At 41.2% G+C, this 19,354-nt stretch overlaps 1 protein-coding gene across 1 annotated transcript in view; it reads left to right on the top strand.

Annotated features, from left to right (window-relative positions):
• Positions 1-19,354, top strand: part of LOC137857600 (formin-like) — a 150,963-nt gene that overhangs the window by 19,353 nt on the left and 112,256 nt on the right. The window contains exon 4 of the mRNA XM_068684309.1: positions 6,672-6,733. Coding sequence (XP_068540410.1) covers positions 6,672-6,733 — 62 coding nt within the window. The remainder of the gene's footprint in view (positions 1-6,671; positions 6,734-19,354) is intronic.

A 19,354-nucleotide genomic window follows, 5' to 3' on the forward strand; every position in this document is an offset into this window, starting at 1 on the left:
TGCTTTATCTCAGGAAAATCTCAGGAAAAAAAAACAACTAGTCTTATGATGGTTTGCTTTAGCAGCAGTGGGTTATAATTATTGACTGAAGGAAGCACCAAGTTGCATAAGTAAAGAGTATGCCCAAGTAGGTCAAAAACCCTCCAACTTTTATAATATTTTTCCTGGGACGATCTCCTCTCAACACAGAGAAAAAAGTGTACTGGAAGTAGTAAATTAAAATTGTTAGAGCTGGTTGGAACTGAATTTGTACAGTGAGATTATTTACTTCTCACTTGTTTGCCTTATGTGAATGACTAACATTCACATTTTTCATTGTTTTCTCAGTAATTAAATCCTAATTTGCTTGTGGTCACTTGTCAGGGTAAGAGCATTTCCCATCTGATTTGTATCTTATTTGTTTGTTTAAAAAGCTCTTCAGAGTACTGTTTGAATTGGGGATGGCTAACTTATTTATGCCTTACAGCCACTTTCTTCCTGGCAGGCTGTTTGTAGACCAGGCAAGCACAACAGGATGTTTCCACCATCAGTCTTCTGTTATCCAGGATAATGAAAGATTTTAAAACCTCAGAAAATATAAAAATCTTGACATTACGTAAAACAGGGGATGTGCTGACATGGAATGCAGTAAAGAGCCACACCCTGACACCAGGTCAGCTTTGGTCTGTAAGGGGAGACGGATCCAGGCTCTCTTCAGTGGTGCTGGGTGACAGGACAGGAGGCAATGGACAGCAAATGAAACACAGGAGGTTCTGTCTGAACATCAGGAAACACTTTTTCACCGTGTGGGTGACTGAGCACTGGCACAGGTTGCCCGGAGTAGTTGTGGAATCTTTGTGCTTGTAGATGCATCTGGACATGTTAGTGTGAAACTGGCTCTAGGTGTCCTTGCTTGAAGAAGGAATCTGGACCAGATGACCTTCAGAGGTCTCATCCAGCCTTCAACCATTCTGTAACTTTGTGCTTCTGTGATGATTAGCTTTATTTCCATATCAGTCTGAACATCATTAAGGTATTGTAGCACCATGTATTGAGAGGTTTTGTTGCAGCATTGTATCTCAGCTGGCTCCAAGAACAATCCATAAAAACAGTACTTCATTGGGTGTTGTTTTTTATCCAATAGGTATTTCTTTTTATTATTTAATTAGGAGAAACTACAATGGTAGAAAGAAACAAAAGAAGCTTATGCTGCAGAATGCCTACTTACCGCATAGTAGACAATGTTTTAAATACATTATAGTATACCAATGTATGATACACTTGCTTTTATGTAGTAACAGTATTTTAAGGAACGAATTAGGTTTATTCTTATAATCTAGTAGTTGCTAAGCATACTTCTATTTGGAATAAGCAAACTGTAAAAGAATCTCTACTTTTTATTTTACTCTATAACAAAGTTTAAACAAAGCAATCTCAAGAATTTATTTTGGAACTTTCAGCTACGAGTAATGAAAAGCATATGCCTTTGGGACTTTGGAACTTAAATAACTTAAAATGATGGTATCTTGCAAAATGTCTATCACAAAAAATAATGCACAACTAATTTTTTATTTTTATTTTTTTTTAACTGTTTTTGTGCTGTATTAGGTTTAAACTGCCAGGGTTCTTCCATCATTTTGTGCTTTCACAAACATTCATGGCAACATAAGAGAAGAGGCAACAGAGAGTTAGGAGTGGGTAGACAGAGTGAAAAATCTGCTTTAGGTGCAGTAGACGTCTGCCAGCACAAGTTCATACCCAAATCCTAAAGAATGTTGAGCACTGGGCAGTCCAAGAGAGACAGTAGATCTTTTGTTAAGATTGTTAGAAGCATTTTGAAAGCCTATTATTTGCTCTGGCTATCATGTGACCTTAAAGAGCTAAACTTCAAGTCACAATGTTCATAAGGTTCATGCCTTGCAAACTGAGTGCTTAAATAACTAAGGTGCCAGAAGGGTCACTGACTGTTCTGAGGACCTGAGACAGCTGTTTTTTTAAGTCTAGTTTAGGCGAATGAATAAGCAGTTTGTGTCCAAAAAGCATATCAAAAAGGAGTTCACAGAATCACAGAATTCTCTAGGTTGGAAGACACCTCAAGATCATCCAGTCTAACCTCTGACCTAACACTAACAAGCTCTCCACCAAACCATATCGCTAAGTTCAACATCTAAACGTCTTTTAAAGACCTCCAGGGATGGTGACTCCACCATTTCCATGGGCAGCCCATACCAATGCCTCACAACCCTCTCTGTAAAGAAGTTCTTCCTAATATCCAACATAAAACAATCCTGGCGCAACTTTAGCCCATTCCGCCTCATCCTGTCACCAGGCACGTAGGAGAACAGACCAATCCCCATCTCTCTACAGCCTCCTTTAATGTACTTATAAAGAGTGATAAGGTCGCCCCTGAACCTCCTCTTCTCTGGGCTGAACAAACCCAGCTCCCTCAGCCGCTCCTCGTAGGACTTGTTCTCCAGAACCCTCACCAGCTTCATCACCCTTCTCTGGACTCTTAAGCATGTCCATGTCCTTCTTGTAGTGAGGGGCCCAAAACTGAACACAGTACTTGAGGTGTGGCCTCACCAGAGCCGAGTACAGGGGGACAATCACCTCCCTAGACCTGCTGGCCACAGTGCTTCTTATGCAAGGCGTGATGTTGTTGGCCTTCTTGGCCACCTGAGCACACTGCTGGCTCATATTGAACCAACTATCCACCAATACTCCCAGGTCCTTCTCCGCCAGGCAGCTCTCCAACCACTCATCTCCCAGCCTGTAGCTCTGCTTGGGGTTATTGCGCCCCAGGTGCAGGACCCGGCACTTGGCCTTGTTGAACTTCATGCAGTTGACCTCAGCCCATCGGTCCCGCCTATCCAGGTCCTCCTGCAGAGCCTTCCTACCCTCAAGCAGATCAACACACACACCTAACTTGGTGTCATCTGTGAACTTCCTGAGGGTGCACTCGATCCCCTCATCCAGATCATCGATAAAGATATTGAAGAGGGCTGGCCCCAGTACTGAGCCCTGGGGAACGCCACTACTGACCGGCCTCCAACTGGATTTGACTCCATTCACCACGACTCTTTGGGCTCAGCTATCCAGCCAGTTTCTAACCCAACAAAGCATACGCCAGTCCAAGCCATGAGCAGACAGTTTCTTGAGGAGAATGCTGTGGGAAACGGTGTCAAAAGCCTTGCTGAAGGTCAAGGTTGACCACATCCAAAGCCTTTCCCTCATCCCCCAAGCGCGTCACTTTGTCATAGAAGGAGATCAGGTTCGTCAAGCAGGACCTGCCTTTCATAAACCCATGCTGACTGGGCCTGATCACCTGGTTGCCCTGTAAGTGCTGCGTGATGACACTCAAGATAATCCGCTCCATGAGTTTCCCTGGCATTGAGGTCAAACTGACAGGCCTATAGTTTCCTGGGTCTACCCTCTGGCCCTTCTTGTAGATGGGCCTCACGTTTGCTAGCCGCCAGTCGACTGGGACCTCCCCCGATAGCCAGGACTGTTGATAAATGATGGAAAGGGGCTTGGCCAGCTCCTCTGCCAGTTCTCTCAGTATCTTTGTCTGGATCCCATCTGGCCCCATCAACTTGCGTACATCCAAGTGCCGTAGCAGGTCACCAACCATTTTGTCATGGATAGTGAGGGCCACATTCTGCTCCCCATCCCCTTCCACCAGTTCAGAATACTGGGTATCCGGAGAGCAACAGGTTTTGCCGCTAAAGACTGAGGCAAAGAAGGCATTAAGCACCTCCGCCTTTTCCTCATCTTTCGTAACTAAGTTCCCCCCCGCATCCAGTAAAGGCTGGAGATTCTCCTTAGTCCTCCATTTTGCATTATTGTATTTGTAAAAACATTTTTTGTTGTCTTCAATGGCAGTCGCCAGATTGAGCTCCAGTTGAGCTTTGGCCTTTCTAGTTTTGTCCCTGCACTGCCTCGCAACATCCTTATAGTCCTCCTGAGTGGCCCACCCTCTTTTCCAAAGATTGTAAACCCTCTTTTTTCTCCTAAGCTCAGGCCACAATTCTCTGTTCAGACAAGCCGGTCTTCTTCCCCGCCGGCTCGTCTTTGGGCACGTGGGGACAGACCACTCCTGCGCCATTAAGATTTCCTTCTTGAAGAGCTCCCAGCCTTCCTGGACTCCTCTGCCCTTCAGAACCACCTTCCAAGGGATTCCACCAACCAGTGTCCTGAACAGTTCAAAGTCAGCCCTCCGGAAGTCCAATACAGTGGTTTTACTGGTCCCCTTCCTGGCTTCTCCAAGAATGGAGAACTCTACCATTTCATGGTCACTTTACCCAAGACAGTTTCCAACCACCACATTCTCTGTTTGTGAAGAGAAGTTCTAGTGGGGCACCTCCCCTGGTAGGCTCACTAACCAGCTGCATCAGGAAGCTATCTTCCACGCTCTCCAAAAGCCTCCTAGACTGCTTTGTCTGGGCTGTGTTGTGCTTCCAGGATATATCTGGGTAGTTGAAGTCCCGCACGAGAACAAGCGATGATGATTTCCCAACTTCTGTCAGCTGCCTGTAGAACTCCTCCTCATTCTCCTCATCCTGCTTCGGCGGCCTATAACAGACCCCCACCAGGATGCTTCCCTTGTTGGCCTTCCTGCTGATCCTAACCCATAAGGACTCAACCTTATCATTCCCAGCCTCAAGTTCCGCGACATCAAAACTTTCTCTGACATAGAGAGCCACTTCCACCACCCCTGTTCATATAGGTGGGGGGGGAACACTCTGCACTTCCTGCTCACCCTGCCTGCGTGAAACTGCCCTGCTAACTGTCGCGCCACTCCCTTCTGACATGCCACGTCCTGGTCGCTCCTGCTCCCTATGGGCAGCTTTTGAATGGCCGGGGAGGGGACGCTGCTGGCTCCACCTACGCCTTGTTCTCACCTCGTTCACCTCCCTCGCATGGGCTGCAGGGTCCTGGTGGCTCCCTCGAGTGGGCTCGGTGCCGGAAAAATTAGCCCTGCCTGTCTGATCCCCCGCTCCGCTGCAGAATGTGTCTGTCCCGGCCGGAGCCAATCGCCTCGGGAAGTGGTGAGGCGATCGGCTCGCCACTTGCTGAGATTCCAAGTTAATGGAATAAAATCTGAAAGTGTGTAGATCTAACCACTTATAATTCAAAGAGAGCAGTTAGTCAGTTCTTCCGTGCTGGGAAGTTCTAAGGAGAACCTCATAAGAGAGTATGGAGGTGTTCAGATGAGTGATTCTGACTAGTTATAGTATTTATGTTTTTTTTTTTTTTTTTTTTTTTTTTTTTGTTTTGCGTCTTGTAAAATATCAAACACTTCATTCAGTTTTGTTTATCAATTCAGTTGCTTGGATATAGCTTCACCTGCCTCTCAAAATATTTGGAAAAAAAAGTTTTAAAGTAAAAGGTTCCTCATCATACAGACTTCAGGGTGATGACTAGGCTAGGTTTTCTTTTATTTTTTGCTCATGTATTCTCAAAAGAAAAATAAGAAAACCACCTAACCACTGAACCACTGAAATATTTTACTGATCTGGTGCTTTGGTCCATATTTTGATGATCTAATGCTGTTTTACTGGTTCTTATGTTCCAGAGGCATAGCACTGGAGAACATTTTCAGTAAAATTTAACCTCCTTGGACTATTTTGAGTCCTTGTTTAAATTAAGACCTGATTCTTTTTTTTTTTTTTTAGTTCAGGAAGCGGAAGCTAGCCAGGGAACTGGAAATGAACCATCAGATAAATTTTGATTTGGAAGCAGATGGGAGTGGAGCCTTAATAGAATTAACTCCAGTTGCTTGTTTAGGAGGGCTAGAGCATCTGGACCAGTGTCTCACAGGACAGGAGACAGGCTTTTCTTAAATCATTACACAACTGTAATGAAAATTCTTTTCTTTCTTTTTCGGTCAAATGTAGCCAGTATGGAGTGAGGGACACCATAGCATGAGATACAGGTTCTGGAGGTTTGTTTGGTAAATCTACATTACAGTCACCTCTAAAACTATATAATCAGTGCTCAGTGTTTTCAATTTTTCATTGCTGACATAAATTTCCCTGGCTTTAAGTTTCATTTTCTGGGTTTTGTTATAGCCTCTCCAAATTAAAAAGAATTATGTAGTATGTAGTATATTTTCCCTCAGAAATTATTTAATCTTTGCAATTAAGCTTCATATGACAAACTTAAGAATTTTTTGTATCTCTTGCTGTTGGGTACTTTTTCAGGTCTTTCTTTGAATTTGTGATTAGTCCTGTATCCAATTTGCATGTGTTTAGTGGTCATATATTTACAGTTCAGTTTAAATAATTTCATTTAATACATGCTTTTTTTAGAACGTACGTGTGTGTGAATGCATGTATGTCATAATATATCCTATCAGCTCTACTTTTATCTGCAAAGCTAACCCTTCTGTTTCTTCTTGTTGTTCCAGTCTGAAATATCTCCACCCCACCTTTCCCTCTCAGCATGGAATACCTCTTTGCTTTATTCTCTGTTCTCAGTAAGACCACTGAAAATCTTGTCATGGGGTCTCAGAACAAAAATGCTAATTACAACGTTGCATTTAATTTTCCATCACTATTTGCAGAAGGTCTTTTATTTGAGAGCCTGCATCTGCATTCCAGACCTCACGGTGTGAGGGTATGAAATACACTATGCTTAAGACGTCATGTAGGTTTCTGACTCTAATGGAATGTTCGTTTTTATCTTTACAGAGTACCAAGCTGCCATTTTGCATTTAAAGAGGGAACACAAAGAGGAAATTGAAACATTAAAGGTATACTTCTGTAATATTTTTTTTTCCTTTCTCTGACTGCGATTTACAGATTTAAATAGTGCCACATATATTTACCTTCAAATAATAAAAATTCCTTTCTTTATAAAAGTCATTTTCAGTTGACTGTCAATTCAGTTAAAATTAGTTTAGTTAAAATCCATATATGTGCTCACATAGGATGGCAAAAAGTAGTTTTTCATATTTCCCTTTCATAGTTTTGTTTGTTGTACTCATTTAGCACGGAAGACATTCTTCCGTCTATCTCAGCAAGCAGTACTTTTCCATTTGCTTATCATATTAGAGCACTGACATTTAACTACTCACTCTTTCTCACCAAAACATACTTCTCATTAAGCAGATCACATATAGCAGTCATCAGATTAGTACAATTAGAGTATTTGTATTACAGAATGTTTATTTATGTCTGCACAAAGGCCAGGACATAATAGCATAAAACCTATTAAACTGAGAAGTCTGAGAGTCTGAGCTGTTTGAGTAGACAGGGCGGAACGATGGTAGCAGCTGGTGGCATGGAAAGGACAGGTGAGGAAGGAGTCTGTTGTGTGCAGTGAGTGCACTCTTTCCTATTAAGCGTCTTTTGAAATTCAGCACAGGGAAATGCAAGCTGGCACTGAAGTAAATATAGCAATAATGTACAATAAACATTTCAAATAACTGTTACAAAGAACAGTGTAACTCTCCCACACAAGAACAGTACAGAGATGGAAAGGGGGTTTATTCTTTTTTAGAGGTTATTTCAAACAATACTTAGGCTTGGTGAGAAACAAATCTGTGTTTGCACATTTCCAGCAACCCTGGAAATAGTAGTGGCAGAGGAGGCAGGTACTCGTAGCAGTCCAGGAAGACTGAAGCTTGCCATGACCTAATTACTGGAGTGTTTTCTCTTTCTTTCACTTTTCATGAAATTCAGATATTTTAGTTGTAACACAATGTTCTGAATTTCACCTTTCATTAAAATAGCACTGGTGTTGCACATATTGTTTTCCATAAGAATACATCTGCAAGAACCTGCAGGAGAAAGAGATTCGTTTGTTTGCTGCTCATAACTTTGAATAATAAAAATGTGCTCTTTCAAATCAGGTTATTATTTTTTACCCGGATTATTAGAGTTTTTCTCAGGTATTGTCATGTCTTGTTGTTTAAGTGCAGTTCTTTGTTATCTTGTTTAGTAGCAAGGAAATTTTGAATGGGTCATTTCCAGGCAGGTGGACTTGTGAAGTAAATTTTAACAATAAGTACACCATAAAATCTCACCATCTTATATACATATGTATGTAAATAGAATTTGAATGAGCTAAAATGCAAATATTTGTTGTTCATGAAGTGGAAGAGTGATATAGTGGCAATTTCTGACAGATTGTTTACTTATATTTTATACATTTGTTTGGTGATTATCTTGACGCTTGACACTGTTTTATCTCAGACTATTTAGTTCCAAACCAGAAACAGGTATAGAACTGTTTTGTAAGCCTTTTAGGTTATAACAGTGATGTGTAAGATCTATATCACAGTGATCAGAAAAATAATTGATGCAGAAAAATAATCACAGAATCACAGAATCACAGAATTTCTAGGTTGGAAGAGACCTCAAGATCATCGAGTCCAACCTCTGACCTAACACTAACAGTCCCCACTAAACCATATCCCTAAGCTCTACATCTAAACGTCTTTTGAAGACTTCCAGGGATGGTGACTCCACCACCTCCCTGGGCAGCCCGTTCCAGTGCCTAACAACCCTTTCAGTAAAGAAATTCTTCCTAACATCTAACCTAAAACTCCCCTGGCGTAACTTTAGCCCATTCCCCCTCGTCCTGTCACCAGGCACATGGGAGAACAGGCCAACCCCCACCTCGCTACAGCCTCCTTTAATGTACTTATACAGAGCAATAAGGTCACCCCTGAGCCTCCTCTTCTCTAGGCTGAACAAGCCCAGCTCCTTCAGCCGCTCCTCATAGGACTTGCTCTCCAGGCCCCTCACCAGCTTCGTCGCCCTTCTTTGGACCCGCTCAAGCACCTCGATGTCCTTCTTGTAGCGAGGGGCCCAAAACTGAACACAGTACTCGAGGTGCGGCCTCACCAGAGCCGAGTACAGAATAAGTGTAATAATAAGTGTACGCATGATGCAATTCAAACAAGGCTTTTTGAATTCAATTTAGGAGTTACTAAAAAGTCACACAAGACCTTACACAAAGTTCTGTTTATAAGGTTAATGATTTCTGAGATATAGTGTAATTTTTCATTTTACATTATTGAATGACAATAGCAACTTCCTATATCAAAGACCAGTTGGAGCAAATATTCTGTTTCCAGTAGTGTCCAGCAGTGGGTGCTGGAAAACAGATTAAAATGCAGACTGTAAGAATGCCTTCTTCCTGTACAGTGGGTTTGTATTTGATTTGTTTTTCATTGGCAAATCTGAGTGCCTTCATTGTCTCTTACTCATTGTTTCTACTACCACTGCCTCCATGCCCCTTCCTTAGCAGTGTGCTTCTTGATTTTTGGACCTCAGCCCAGCCTGGTATAAGGCGTCAGGTTCATAAAAGATGCATGCTGACTAAACTGCTCAGAAATGCTACCCAAGTATGCCATTTCCAGCAGTTAGTATTTTAAGGTTTTCCTGAAACAGAGTCTGCACTCAGGTTAAGGTATATACCAATACAATATATATACCAATGAATAAATTACAATATCACATGCTTTTGTGACTTCTGACCATCTGAACAGTTTTTTCTCTGTATGGCCTTGACAATGAATTACTTGTACTACAATGTGACCCTTTGTAGATGCATTCTTTTTGTATATACAATTGTTCAGAGCTCTTTAATTCTCTGGAACATAAAAAATGCAATATGAAAATCTCTATATAGTGACACACTAATAATCTGAAAAACACTTAGGACAGAGGTACTGAATTCCTGTATTTTGGTATGTCCTATGTCAAAGGAAGGTCAACACCTAGTTATTCAGTCTCTGAAGAGAATGTCAACTCTTACGGCAACATGTTATTTTTTATAGTGAATATAATCTGACAGTCAGATGCCACTTACATGGGTATGTTGCATTGGTAAATCATAAATAGTTCTGCTTTTAAGTTTTAGTAGTTTTCTAAATGGAAGGGGGTATAATCTTCATTTGTGTTGTTTTTGTGTTTGTTTGTTTGTTTGTTTCCCTTTTTTTTCCTTTTATTTACAGCCCATCCACTTTGAAAGGTTCTTTCTTCTGTGATGTTCACACATTCTAAAAAACATTTTTTCTCTGCACCTCTGTTATTATCCTTTATTATTTTGTATTTTATTTCATAGGAATTTTTTCTGGGTTTTGTAATTAATTTAAAAATTATTGCCTTTCCCTGAAGTTGCTTCAGTCTGTAATACTTAAATATGGCAGGAAAGGGACATGATACTTGTTCATTCTTTATGTTATGAGCATTTGCACTGGTAAAAATAGAGCATATTAAAAACATTAGACATTGTCTGGGTCTTTCCAGTGTCTTTTCATTATGTGAAGAAAGGCAAAAATGCCTTGTTTTAAGATTAAAAAAAATATTAATTGCTACATACTACTGTATGTGTAGAACTTCACATTATAAAATTTAATATGGACCACATAGAGAAGTCATATTGTGCCATGATTTAGTGTAATACCTTGTTGCATTTTATACTTTAAAGATGTAACAGACGAATATGGTGGTAGATATCCTGACTATTGGAAGTGTTTGAGTTGAATATGATTTTGTATTATGCACCGAAGAAACCTACAGACAGAAATTTCTCTGAACCAGCTCTTTTGCAATCTGATCCAAATCCTGTATTGTGTATTTATGAAGAAAGTTGTTCATCATACTTTCCGTATTAAAGATTAGGAGTGAGACTCTTATTCTTTCTTACTCCTAAAAAGCTTAGAAAAACCTTAAGGAGTGCTTGAAGGTATGTGTGTGGGAAGATTCTCAAGAAATTATTAAACCGCCCTCTGAAGGTAAAAGAAACAACAAAATCCTAGCTGTGTATGATTATAGGGCCATGGCAAAGCATTGTAGAGGTGGTAGATAAGCTCAAAGAGGCATGTGTTTTTTAAGAGGATCTTCACTGCTGAGTCGATTAAGATTGGGGGGGCACTGTTCAATTGGAATGGTCTGGATTTTGAGCAACTAGGGTTACTGTAGACATTCTTTGCCTAGAACAGTTAGTCCTCAGCTATGTCAGAGAAAAAAAAAAAAAAGTTATGCATAATCCATCCCATGAAATTTATATATATGATGGCTTGTTGGTGAGAGCTCTGTTTACTTTTCAGCAATTATGAAGTGTCTTATACTTCTGTCCTGAAGGGTATGTAACCTAATCTTTTTTTTTTTTTTTTTTCCTTTTGTAATTTATATTTTTCCTTGAGTATGTGAAAGCAATTCAGAATGGATTCTTATTGTTTAAGATTTGTTATTGCTATGGTCATAACCTGTAAACTTCATTAGAATCAGAGCTTTACCCATACCACCAGTTTGAAAGGGTTGCTGTCAATGCTCGAGGCAGTCGTGAAGGATGTAAAACAGTTGCTAGGAAGGAAGACAGAAAGGCTTACTGTGGTTATTTGATGGTGCTCTCTTTGTTATGACAGTGAAACTTTTCTATTTTTTCGGTGTCACTTGAAATCAATTCTAGTCATGTAATGTGCATATTAATTAAATCGAGATTACAAAATATTTATTACACCAATTGCATTACTGACAAATCTGTGCCATAATAGTGCATAACATCTCTGAACAAGTTTGTTAATGTACGTAATTCAGCTGAAACATCCACAGAGAGAAAGCGATCGACTGAGGGCAGACGCGTTCTGCAGCGGAACAGGAGATCGGACGGGCAGGGCTAATTTTTCGGGCATCGAGCCCTCTTGAGGGAGCCGCCAGGACCCGGCAGCCCTCCCGAGGGATGCGAACGAGGCGTAGGCGGAGCCAGCAGCGCCCCCTCCCCGGCCGTTCAAAAGCTGCCCCTAGGGAGCGCCGCAACCAGGACGGGCAAACAGGGCGTGGCTGTCAGAAGGGAGTGACGCAGCAGTTGGCGCAGGCAGGGTGAGCAGAAAGGGCAGAGCGCTCCCCCCGCCCATACGAACAATTCTTCTAACGGTGGTCTATTGCTAGCTCTGCTGCAATGGTCCCACCAGACACAGTGCGCTCTGTAGGAAGTCCCTGCATGGCCTGAAGGACAGGTACCAGGGTGAGACACCCCAAATGGGGTGAACACCCTGCCCTGTTGCTGTTGGGCAGAGGAGGGACCTAAGAGTTGAATAGGAATGGAAACAGGTCCCTGCTCCACATCACAGGTGATGCCCTCCCCCACCGGCCCCACCTTCCCAGGTGCCCTTATGCAACAGGTTTGAGGCCCTGAAGCTTGAGAGACCGGTAGCTGAGGAAGAGGTAGAAAGTCTACCCAGGAGGATGCCTGGGGCGAGGAAGTTGACTCCACGCCTACGGACTCCCTCCACCAGGACAGAAAGAAGGGTGATTGTTGTGGGTGACTCCTTTCTCAGGGGAACAGAGGGACCTATTTATCGGCCTGACCCTACTGCCTCCCTGGGGCCATGGTCAGGGACATTGCCAGAAAGCTTCCCAACCTGGTTCACCCCTCTGACCATGAAATGGTAGAGTTCTTCACTCTTGGAGAAGCCAAGAAGGGGACCAGTAAAACCGCTGTATTGGACTTCCGGAGGGCTGACTTTGAACTGTTCGGGACACTGGTTGGTAGAGTTCCTTGGGAGGCGGTTCTGAAGGGCAGAGGAGTCCAGGAAGGCTGGGCGCTCTTCAAGAAGGAAATCTTAATGGCACAGGAGTGGTCTGTCCCCACGTGCCCAAAGACGAGCCGGCGGGGAAGAAGACCGGCTTGTCTGAACAGAGAATTGTGGCCTGAGCTTAGGAGAAAAAAGAGGGTTTACAATCTTTGGAAAAGAGGGTGGGCCACTCAGGAGGACTATAAGGATGTTGCGAGGCAGTGCAGGGACAAAACTAGAAAGGCCAAAGCTCAACTGGAGCTCAATCTGGCGACTGCCATTGAAGACAACAAAAAATGTTTTTACAAATACAATAATGCAAAATGGAGGACTAAGGAGAATCTCCAGCCTTTACTGGATGCGGGGGGGAACTTAGTTACGAAAGATGAGGAAAAGGCGGAGGTGCTTAATGCCTTCTTTGCCTCAGTCTTTAGCGGCAAAACCTGTTGCTCTCTGGATACCCAGTATTCTGAACTGGTGGAAGGGGATGGGGAGCAGAATGTGGCCCTCACTATCCATGACAAAATGGTTGGTGACCTGCTACGGCACTTGGATGTACGCAAGTTGATGGGGCCAGATGGGATCCAGACAAAGATACTGAGAGAACTGGCAGAGGAGCTGGCCAAGCCCCTTTCCATCATTTATCAACAGTCCTGGCTATCGGGGGAGGTCCCAGTCGACTGGCGGCTAGCAAACGTGAGGCCCATCTACAAGAAGGGCCAGAGGGTAGACCCAGGAAACTATAGGCCTGTCAGTTTGACCTCAATGCCAGGGAAACTCATGGAGCGGATTATCTTGAGTGTCATCACGCAGCACTTACAGGGCAACCAGGTGATCAGGCCCAGTCAGCATGGGTTTATGAAAGGCAGGTCCTGCTTGATGAACCTGATCTCCTTCTATGACAAAGTGACGCGCTTGGGGGATGAGGGAAAGGCTTTGGATGTGGTCAACCTTGACCTTCAGCAAGGCTTTTGACACCGTTTCCCACAGCATTCTCCTCAAGAAACTGTCTGCTCATGGCTTGGACTGGCGTATGCTTTGTTGGGTTAGAAACTGGCTGGATAGCTGAGCCCAAAGAGTCGTGGTGAATGGAGTCAAATCCAGTTGGAGGCCGGTCAGTAGTGGCGTTCCCCAGGGCTCAGTACTGGGGCCAGCCCTCTTCAATATCTTTATCGATGATCTGGATGAGGGGATCGAGTGCACCCTCAGGAAGTTCACAGATGACACCAAGTTAGGTGTGTGTGTTGATCTGCTTGAGGGTAGGAAGGCTCTGCAGGAGGACCTGGATAGGTGGGACCGATGGGCTGAGGTCAACTGCATGAAGTTCAACAAGGCCAAGTGCCGGGTCCTGCACCTGGGGCGCAATAACCCCAAGCAGAGCTACAGGCTGGGAGATGAGTGGTTGGAGAGCTGCCTGGCGGAGAAGGACCTGGGAGTATTGGTGGATAGTTGGTTCAATATGAGCCAGCAGTGTGCTCAGGTGGCCAAGAAGGCCAACAACATCACGCCTTGCATAAGAAGCACTGTGGCCAGCAGGTCTAGGGAGGTGATTGTCCCCCTGTACTCGGCTCTGGTGAGGCCACACCTCAAGTACTGTGTTCAGTTTTGGGCCCCTCACTACAAGAAGGACATGGACATGCTTAAGAGTCCAGAGAAGGGTGATGAAGCTGGTGAGGGTTCTGGAGAACAAGTCCTACGAGGAGCGGCTGAGGGAGCTGGGTTTGTTCAGCCCAGAGAAGAGGAGGTTCAGGGGCGACCTTATCACTCTTTGTAAGTACATTAAAGGAGGCTGTAGAGAGATGGGGATTGGTCTGTTCTCCTACGTGCCTGGTGACAGGATGAGGCGGAATGGGCTAAAGTTGCGCCAGGATTGTTTTATGTTGGTTATTAGGAAGAACTTCTTTACTGAGTGGGTTGTGAGGTCTCTTATAGCCTAGAGAATTCTGTGATTCTGTAATTCTGTGATTCTGTAATTCAGTTGAAACATCCACATGAGAAAGTGCCATATAGTAGAGGTAAATACTTAATTTTCACTCATTTGATTTCAACTACTTTTACTATCTGCTTTGTTCAATGCATTCCTTGAATTTTTCACCCCTCTTGTTTCCAGAACTGAAACGATGTGATTTTAATACTGGCCCCTTTTGTTCCCTCCCGTAGAAAGGCCTCTCCTGCCGCCGCCGCGAGATGGCGGCCGAGCTCTTCCACATCATTCCGCGGGGAGGCCCCGCGTTCCTCCCCCCCCCCGCCGCCGGCTTTCTCTGGCGCGGGGGTTGCCGCGCACCTGGCGAAGGAAAAGCTCAGTTTTTCAGTATATAAATAGCAGCTGTCATCGTCATAGGACTGTAGAATCACAGAATGCTTTGGGTTAGAAGAACTGTTAGGGACCACCCAGTTCCACCCCCCTGCCATGTGCAGGACACCTCCCACCGGACCAGGTTGTCCAAAGCCCCATCCAGCCTGGCCCTGGACACTTCCAGGGATGGAGCATCTGCAGCTTCTCTGGGCAACCTGCTCCAGGGCCTCAGAACCCTCTGAGAAAGGAGTTTCTTCAAAATAGCTAATCTAAATCTACTCTCTTTTAATTTAAATCCATTCCCCCTTGTCCTGTCACTGCACCCCCTGACAAAGAGTCCCTCCCCAGATTCCCCTTTAAGCTCTGAGAAGCCACTGCTATGAGGTCTCCCCATCATCTTCTCCAGGCTGAACAACCTCAACTCTCTTAGCCCCTCTTCACAGGGGAGGTGCGTCAAAAAAATCAGACTGTTTTTCCCTATAGAACCAAGTCTACAGTATCTAATAACCAGATAGATGAAAATGTCTTAATATTAAATCAAAATGTTGTAACAGGACTAATGAATCACAAAATGAAGGAAATAATGTGAATGTAGTAATTCAGTTGTAGTACTTAATCATTAATCCAACACAAGGGCACAGTATAGTTTTATTTTTTTTCTGTAAGCTAATTTGATAAAATGTGTGGAAAGAAGTTACTACTTTTCCCTAATATCTCCTTTAGAACAAAGGTATCGAAATCCTCTTCTCTTCAGTTACACTGAAGTGCAATACTGCTTTCGGATGATGGAGTCAAAGTCTTTAAGCTTTTCTCTACTCTGTGCATGGATCTTCTCTCTGATACACTTTGTTATGCTTCTACCAACTCACTACATCTTTTGCATCTTTCCCAACCAAGAATGCTTGTCTCTAGCCATAAATCACAGCTTTTTATAATAATAAAATGTTTTTATAAAATGATATAAAAGAATAGTATATAATTATGTATATAATGTGGTTATATGAGATATATAATAATGTATGAATATACATATACAATGATGTAAATAACATTAGCTATTTGATAAATGATATAGAAACCATAGATCATATGTAAAATATAAATATTATATAATTTTAATACAAGTATATAGAGTTATTATACAATGGTCTTATGTATTATATAACATTATTCTACAATAATAATAATTCTAAAATATTCTGTGATAATAATACATAATGTTCTAAAATAACAGATGTCTTAAAGTATCCAGCTGCAAATTCTAGAATGACATGCCTGTAGTTGCCACTAATACAGTTGTGATTGTATTATTGATATTTAGGAAATAGTCAACGGTTGATGTGTAGCTGCCCGTGACATTATGAAATAATGGGCTGGTCTCGTTTAAAGAATGTATTATGGGCTTTTCATAGCAACCTATGTGATCTCCTAAGAAATTTTCACAAAGGATTCAGGAGCTGAAATGTAGAACTGAGTAGAAAGTAGTTTCCTTTTCACAAAAGAACTTGCTTAACTTTGAAAACAATTTTTTATCACAAGCTCAGTTTAAAGAGAAGAGCCTTAAAGTTTCACAGAAAAAGGCATATGAAAGGGAAAGTCATAACACCAATCAAAAGTGTGTGATAATTTCAAACTGATTTTTATTTGATTCTGAGATCATGAAGGTATAGAAACATTTTCTTCATTACTGAATGAAGAAATAAAGCTTTCCCAATGTGATGGCTTCTTCATTCTTTTTAAAAATTTATTTTTAATTTCTGTTATGCTTCACAATTCCTTTCCTGACCATGTCTTTTCACTTTCTCATTCGTTTTTCCTCATGGTCAGTGTGCTTCCTTTTGTGAATGCCTCTATTGCTCTTTAATTGTATTTTGAGTATAACAAAAGGTGCCCTGATATATTTTGAAATTTGTAATTCGGTTGTGAGAGGTAATGATAAATAGTGTTGAAAGTTGCTGCATGCCAGAAACCTTATCAAAAAAGCTCTTTTATGGAACTGGGTAATTTTTATTTTAGCTTTTATTTTGACAATTTATAATGCTTTTTACTTACATATGAAAGTGAAATTACAGCTTCAGAAGCAGCAGCAGAAATTAGATGCTTTAACACCAAATCAAAACATTTTAAAATCTTGTATTTTGTCTAAATCTTCTTGTTCTAAGAATAGTCTATAACAGAAAAGTGATTTTTTTTCAAACAGATTCAACTGAAAAATTTCTGACCTGTATGTTCATAGGCAGGCATCTTTAAGAAATTTTTTAAAATTCTTCCCCCTCCTAGCACCCTTCAGTTTTGTGTGTACATATGTGAAATCTTTCATAGGATAGGTATTTTACAAATTTTGAAATCTGCTATTAAACTATGGGGGCCAGTGAAGAAGTGCGTTGAGAGTCAGATATGCCAGATATGCCAGAGTTCTTAGCAAAACCGCATTGAAGTAGTGGATAATATGCTGACTTTTGGTAACAGTTTTGCTTCAGGATGCTAAGATTAATGTTTTTAACCTTTACAAGATTAAATGCATATGTAATGTGGCTAGCTGATTTGTGTGTTCTTCGCTGGATTTTCATGTCTCAGCATGTACAAATAGAAGAAAATCCATATATCGTGTATGCCTCTGTCTGGTGAAACTGAGCTGCAGTCCAAAAGAGCAGCCAAGGTCAGCAGGGTTTATTAGTCAGTCTTTCCTAATGAGCTGTTCAGGCTTTTCAGCATTTCCATGTGTTGTTACTGATGAAGTTCTCCCAGCTTGTGGTTAATTATTGATACTACTCTTGCTTAACTTGAAACGTTTCAGTCTTTTGTGCTTAGCTGCTAAATGAATGGTTCCACCACTGTGCATGTATTGTGTGTCTTTACGAATCTTCCTCTTGGCTACATTGTCCTCATGAAGGAATTCTCCATGTTTAATATGGAGCCCATTTGCAGTATGTGACAGTGAAAATTCAAAGATAAAAAATAAAATAAATAAAATAAAATAAAACATAAGAGAAACAAGAGACTGAAAGTCTATGAAATGGTATCAATATACCCATTTCAGTATTTCTAAGACTCCTAGACAATGGGAGCAAGATTATCTTCAAAGTATGTTTCCTGAAATAGATACACATTTTTTATACCAATGTTCATCACTCTGTAATGAAAATTCACATGGCCAGTAATGGAGAACACAGAGTAGCAGACTAGAGAATGAGAGCAAAGGACAAGAGCAATAAAATAATAACTTTCTACACTGCATACAATCACAGAAAGTAAGTTCTTCAGTCTCTTTAGAAGCACATGCTGATGATTTTATCTTCAATCAGAAAGGAAGTTTGGAATGATTCTTCATGGTGTATGAGTTAATTTCCTTCCAATACTTCCTCTTCCTCATCTTCCTCTTGCCTTTGCTAGTGCTGTAATTTGCTTTCTAGAAGGAAAGTTAGTTTGTAGTTATTTGTGCTATTACATAAAAGTATGCTTTATATCTCTGGATACTGTTTTAAATTACTAATATGTTAAATATATCATACTGCATTATAATGCACATGAAAATATTGAGGAATCAGCCAATTTTAAATTTGGCAAGTTAGAAATTTCACGAATCATGTATATTTTTCATCACTATTGATTTTCTTTAATGTAGAACATGAAGAATTACTGAAATAATAAAGATATTCCCCAGTTGAGTTGCTGCTTATTTACATGTTAAAAAACTTGCAGATTGTAATGCCTATATCCATGTCATAATCTGTAATCACATACTTGAAGTTTTAAGTACTACTTCTGTGCTCTGATAAGCAAAATTAAGCAAAATTCTCCTTTTTCTTCTCCTCCATTTATTTTATATTTTCAGTATTCTTGATGTAACAGGTGTTTTTCATCTTCATTTTCCATTAATTATATGCTTACATTGTAACTGTTTTCTTGTCAGATAGCTTGAATATTCTTTCTTCGAGTTTTTGTTTTTTTCCTTTTCACTACTGTTTGCCATGTCTTAGATTGCCACCCTATTATTTTCATCAGTGTAATTTCACTTTAAGAACTTGTCTTGTTTAGACTTCTTGTCAACTGAAGAATGCTGTTAATTTCATATGTTAATCCAAGGATTGCCCTGTTTATTAAACAGTGTACCACAGAACATGGTATTATATAGTTAGAATGTGCATAGAGATCAACAAGATAATTTATAGCCTTAAAACGCCAGCAAGACTGCCCTCATGCTCAAATTTGGACACATTATGAAACACTTTGCTTAATTAGGGCTAAAATGAAATTCATTATAAAAAAACCCTGCATTTATCATAGTTCGTGACAGCTCATTTATTCCATCACCTTAAGTGAGTATGTTATGCACTAAGGAGAATAAAGTAGAATGCCTACTGTGAACATGATGACGTTTTATTTTGACAGATTTGGAAGACTTCTGTAACATAGGAAGCAGTTACCCAGTAGAGAAATTAAGTGAAATGTAATCGTGCAGTATAAAAGCCACTAGAAATTTAGTAGTATCCATGTTTCTGATAGCATTATCCTATCATTTTGATTTTGAATGTATGTACCCACAT

This window comes from Anas acuta, chromosome 5 (assembly GCF_963932015.1).
Source record: "Anas acuta chromosome 5, bAnaAcu1.1, whole genome shotgun sequence".
Classification (NCBI taxonomy): Eukaryota; Metazoa; Chordata; class Aves; order Anseriformes; family Anatidae; genus Anas; species Anas acuta.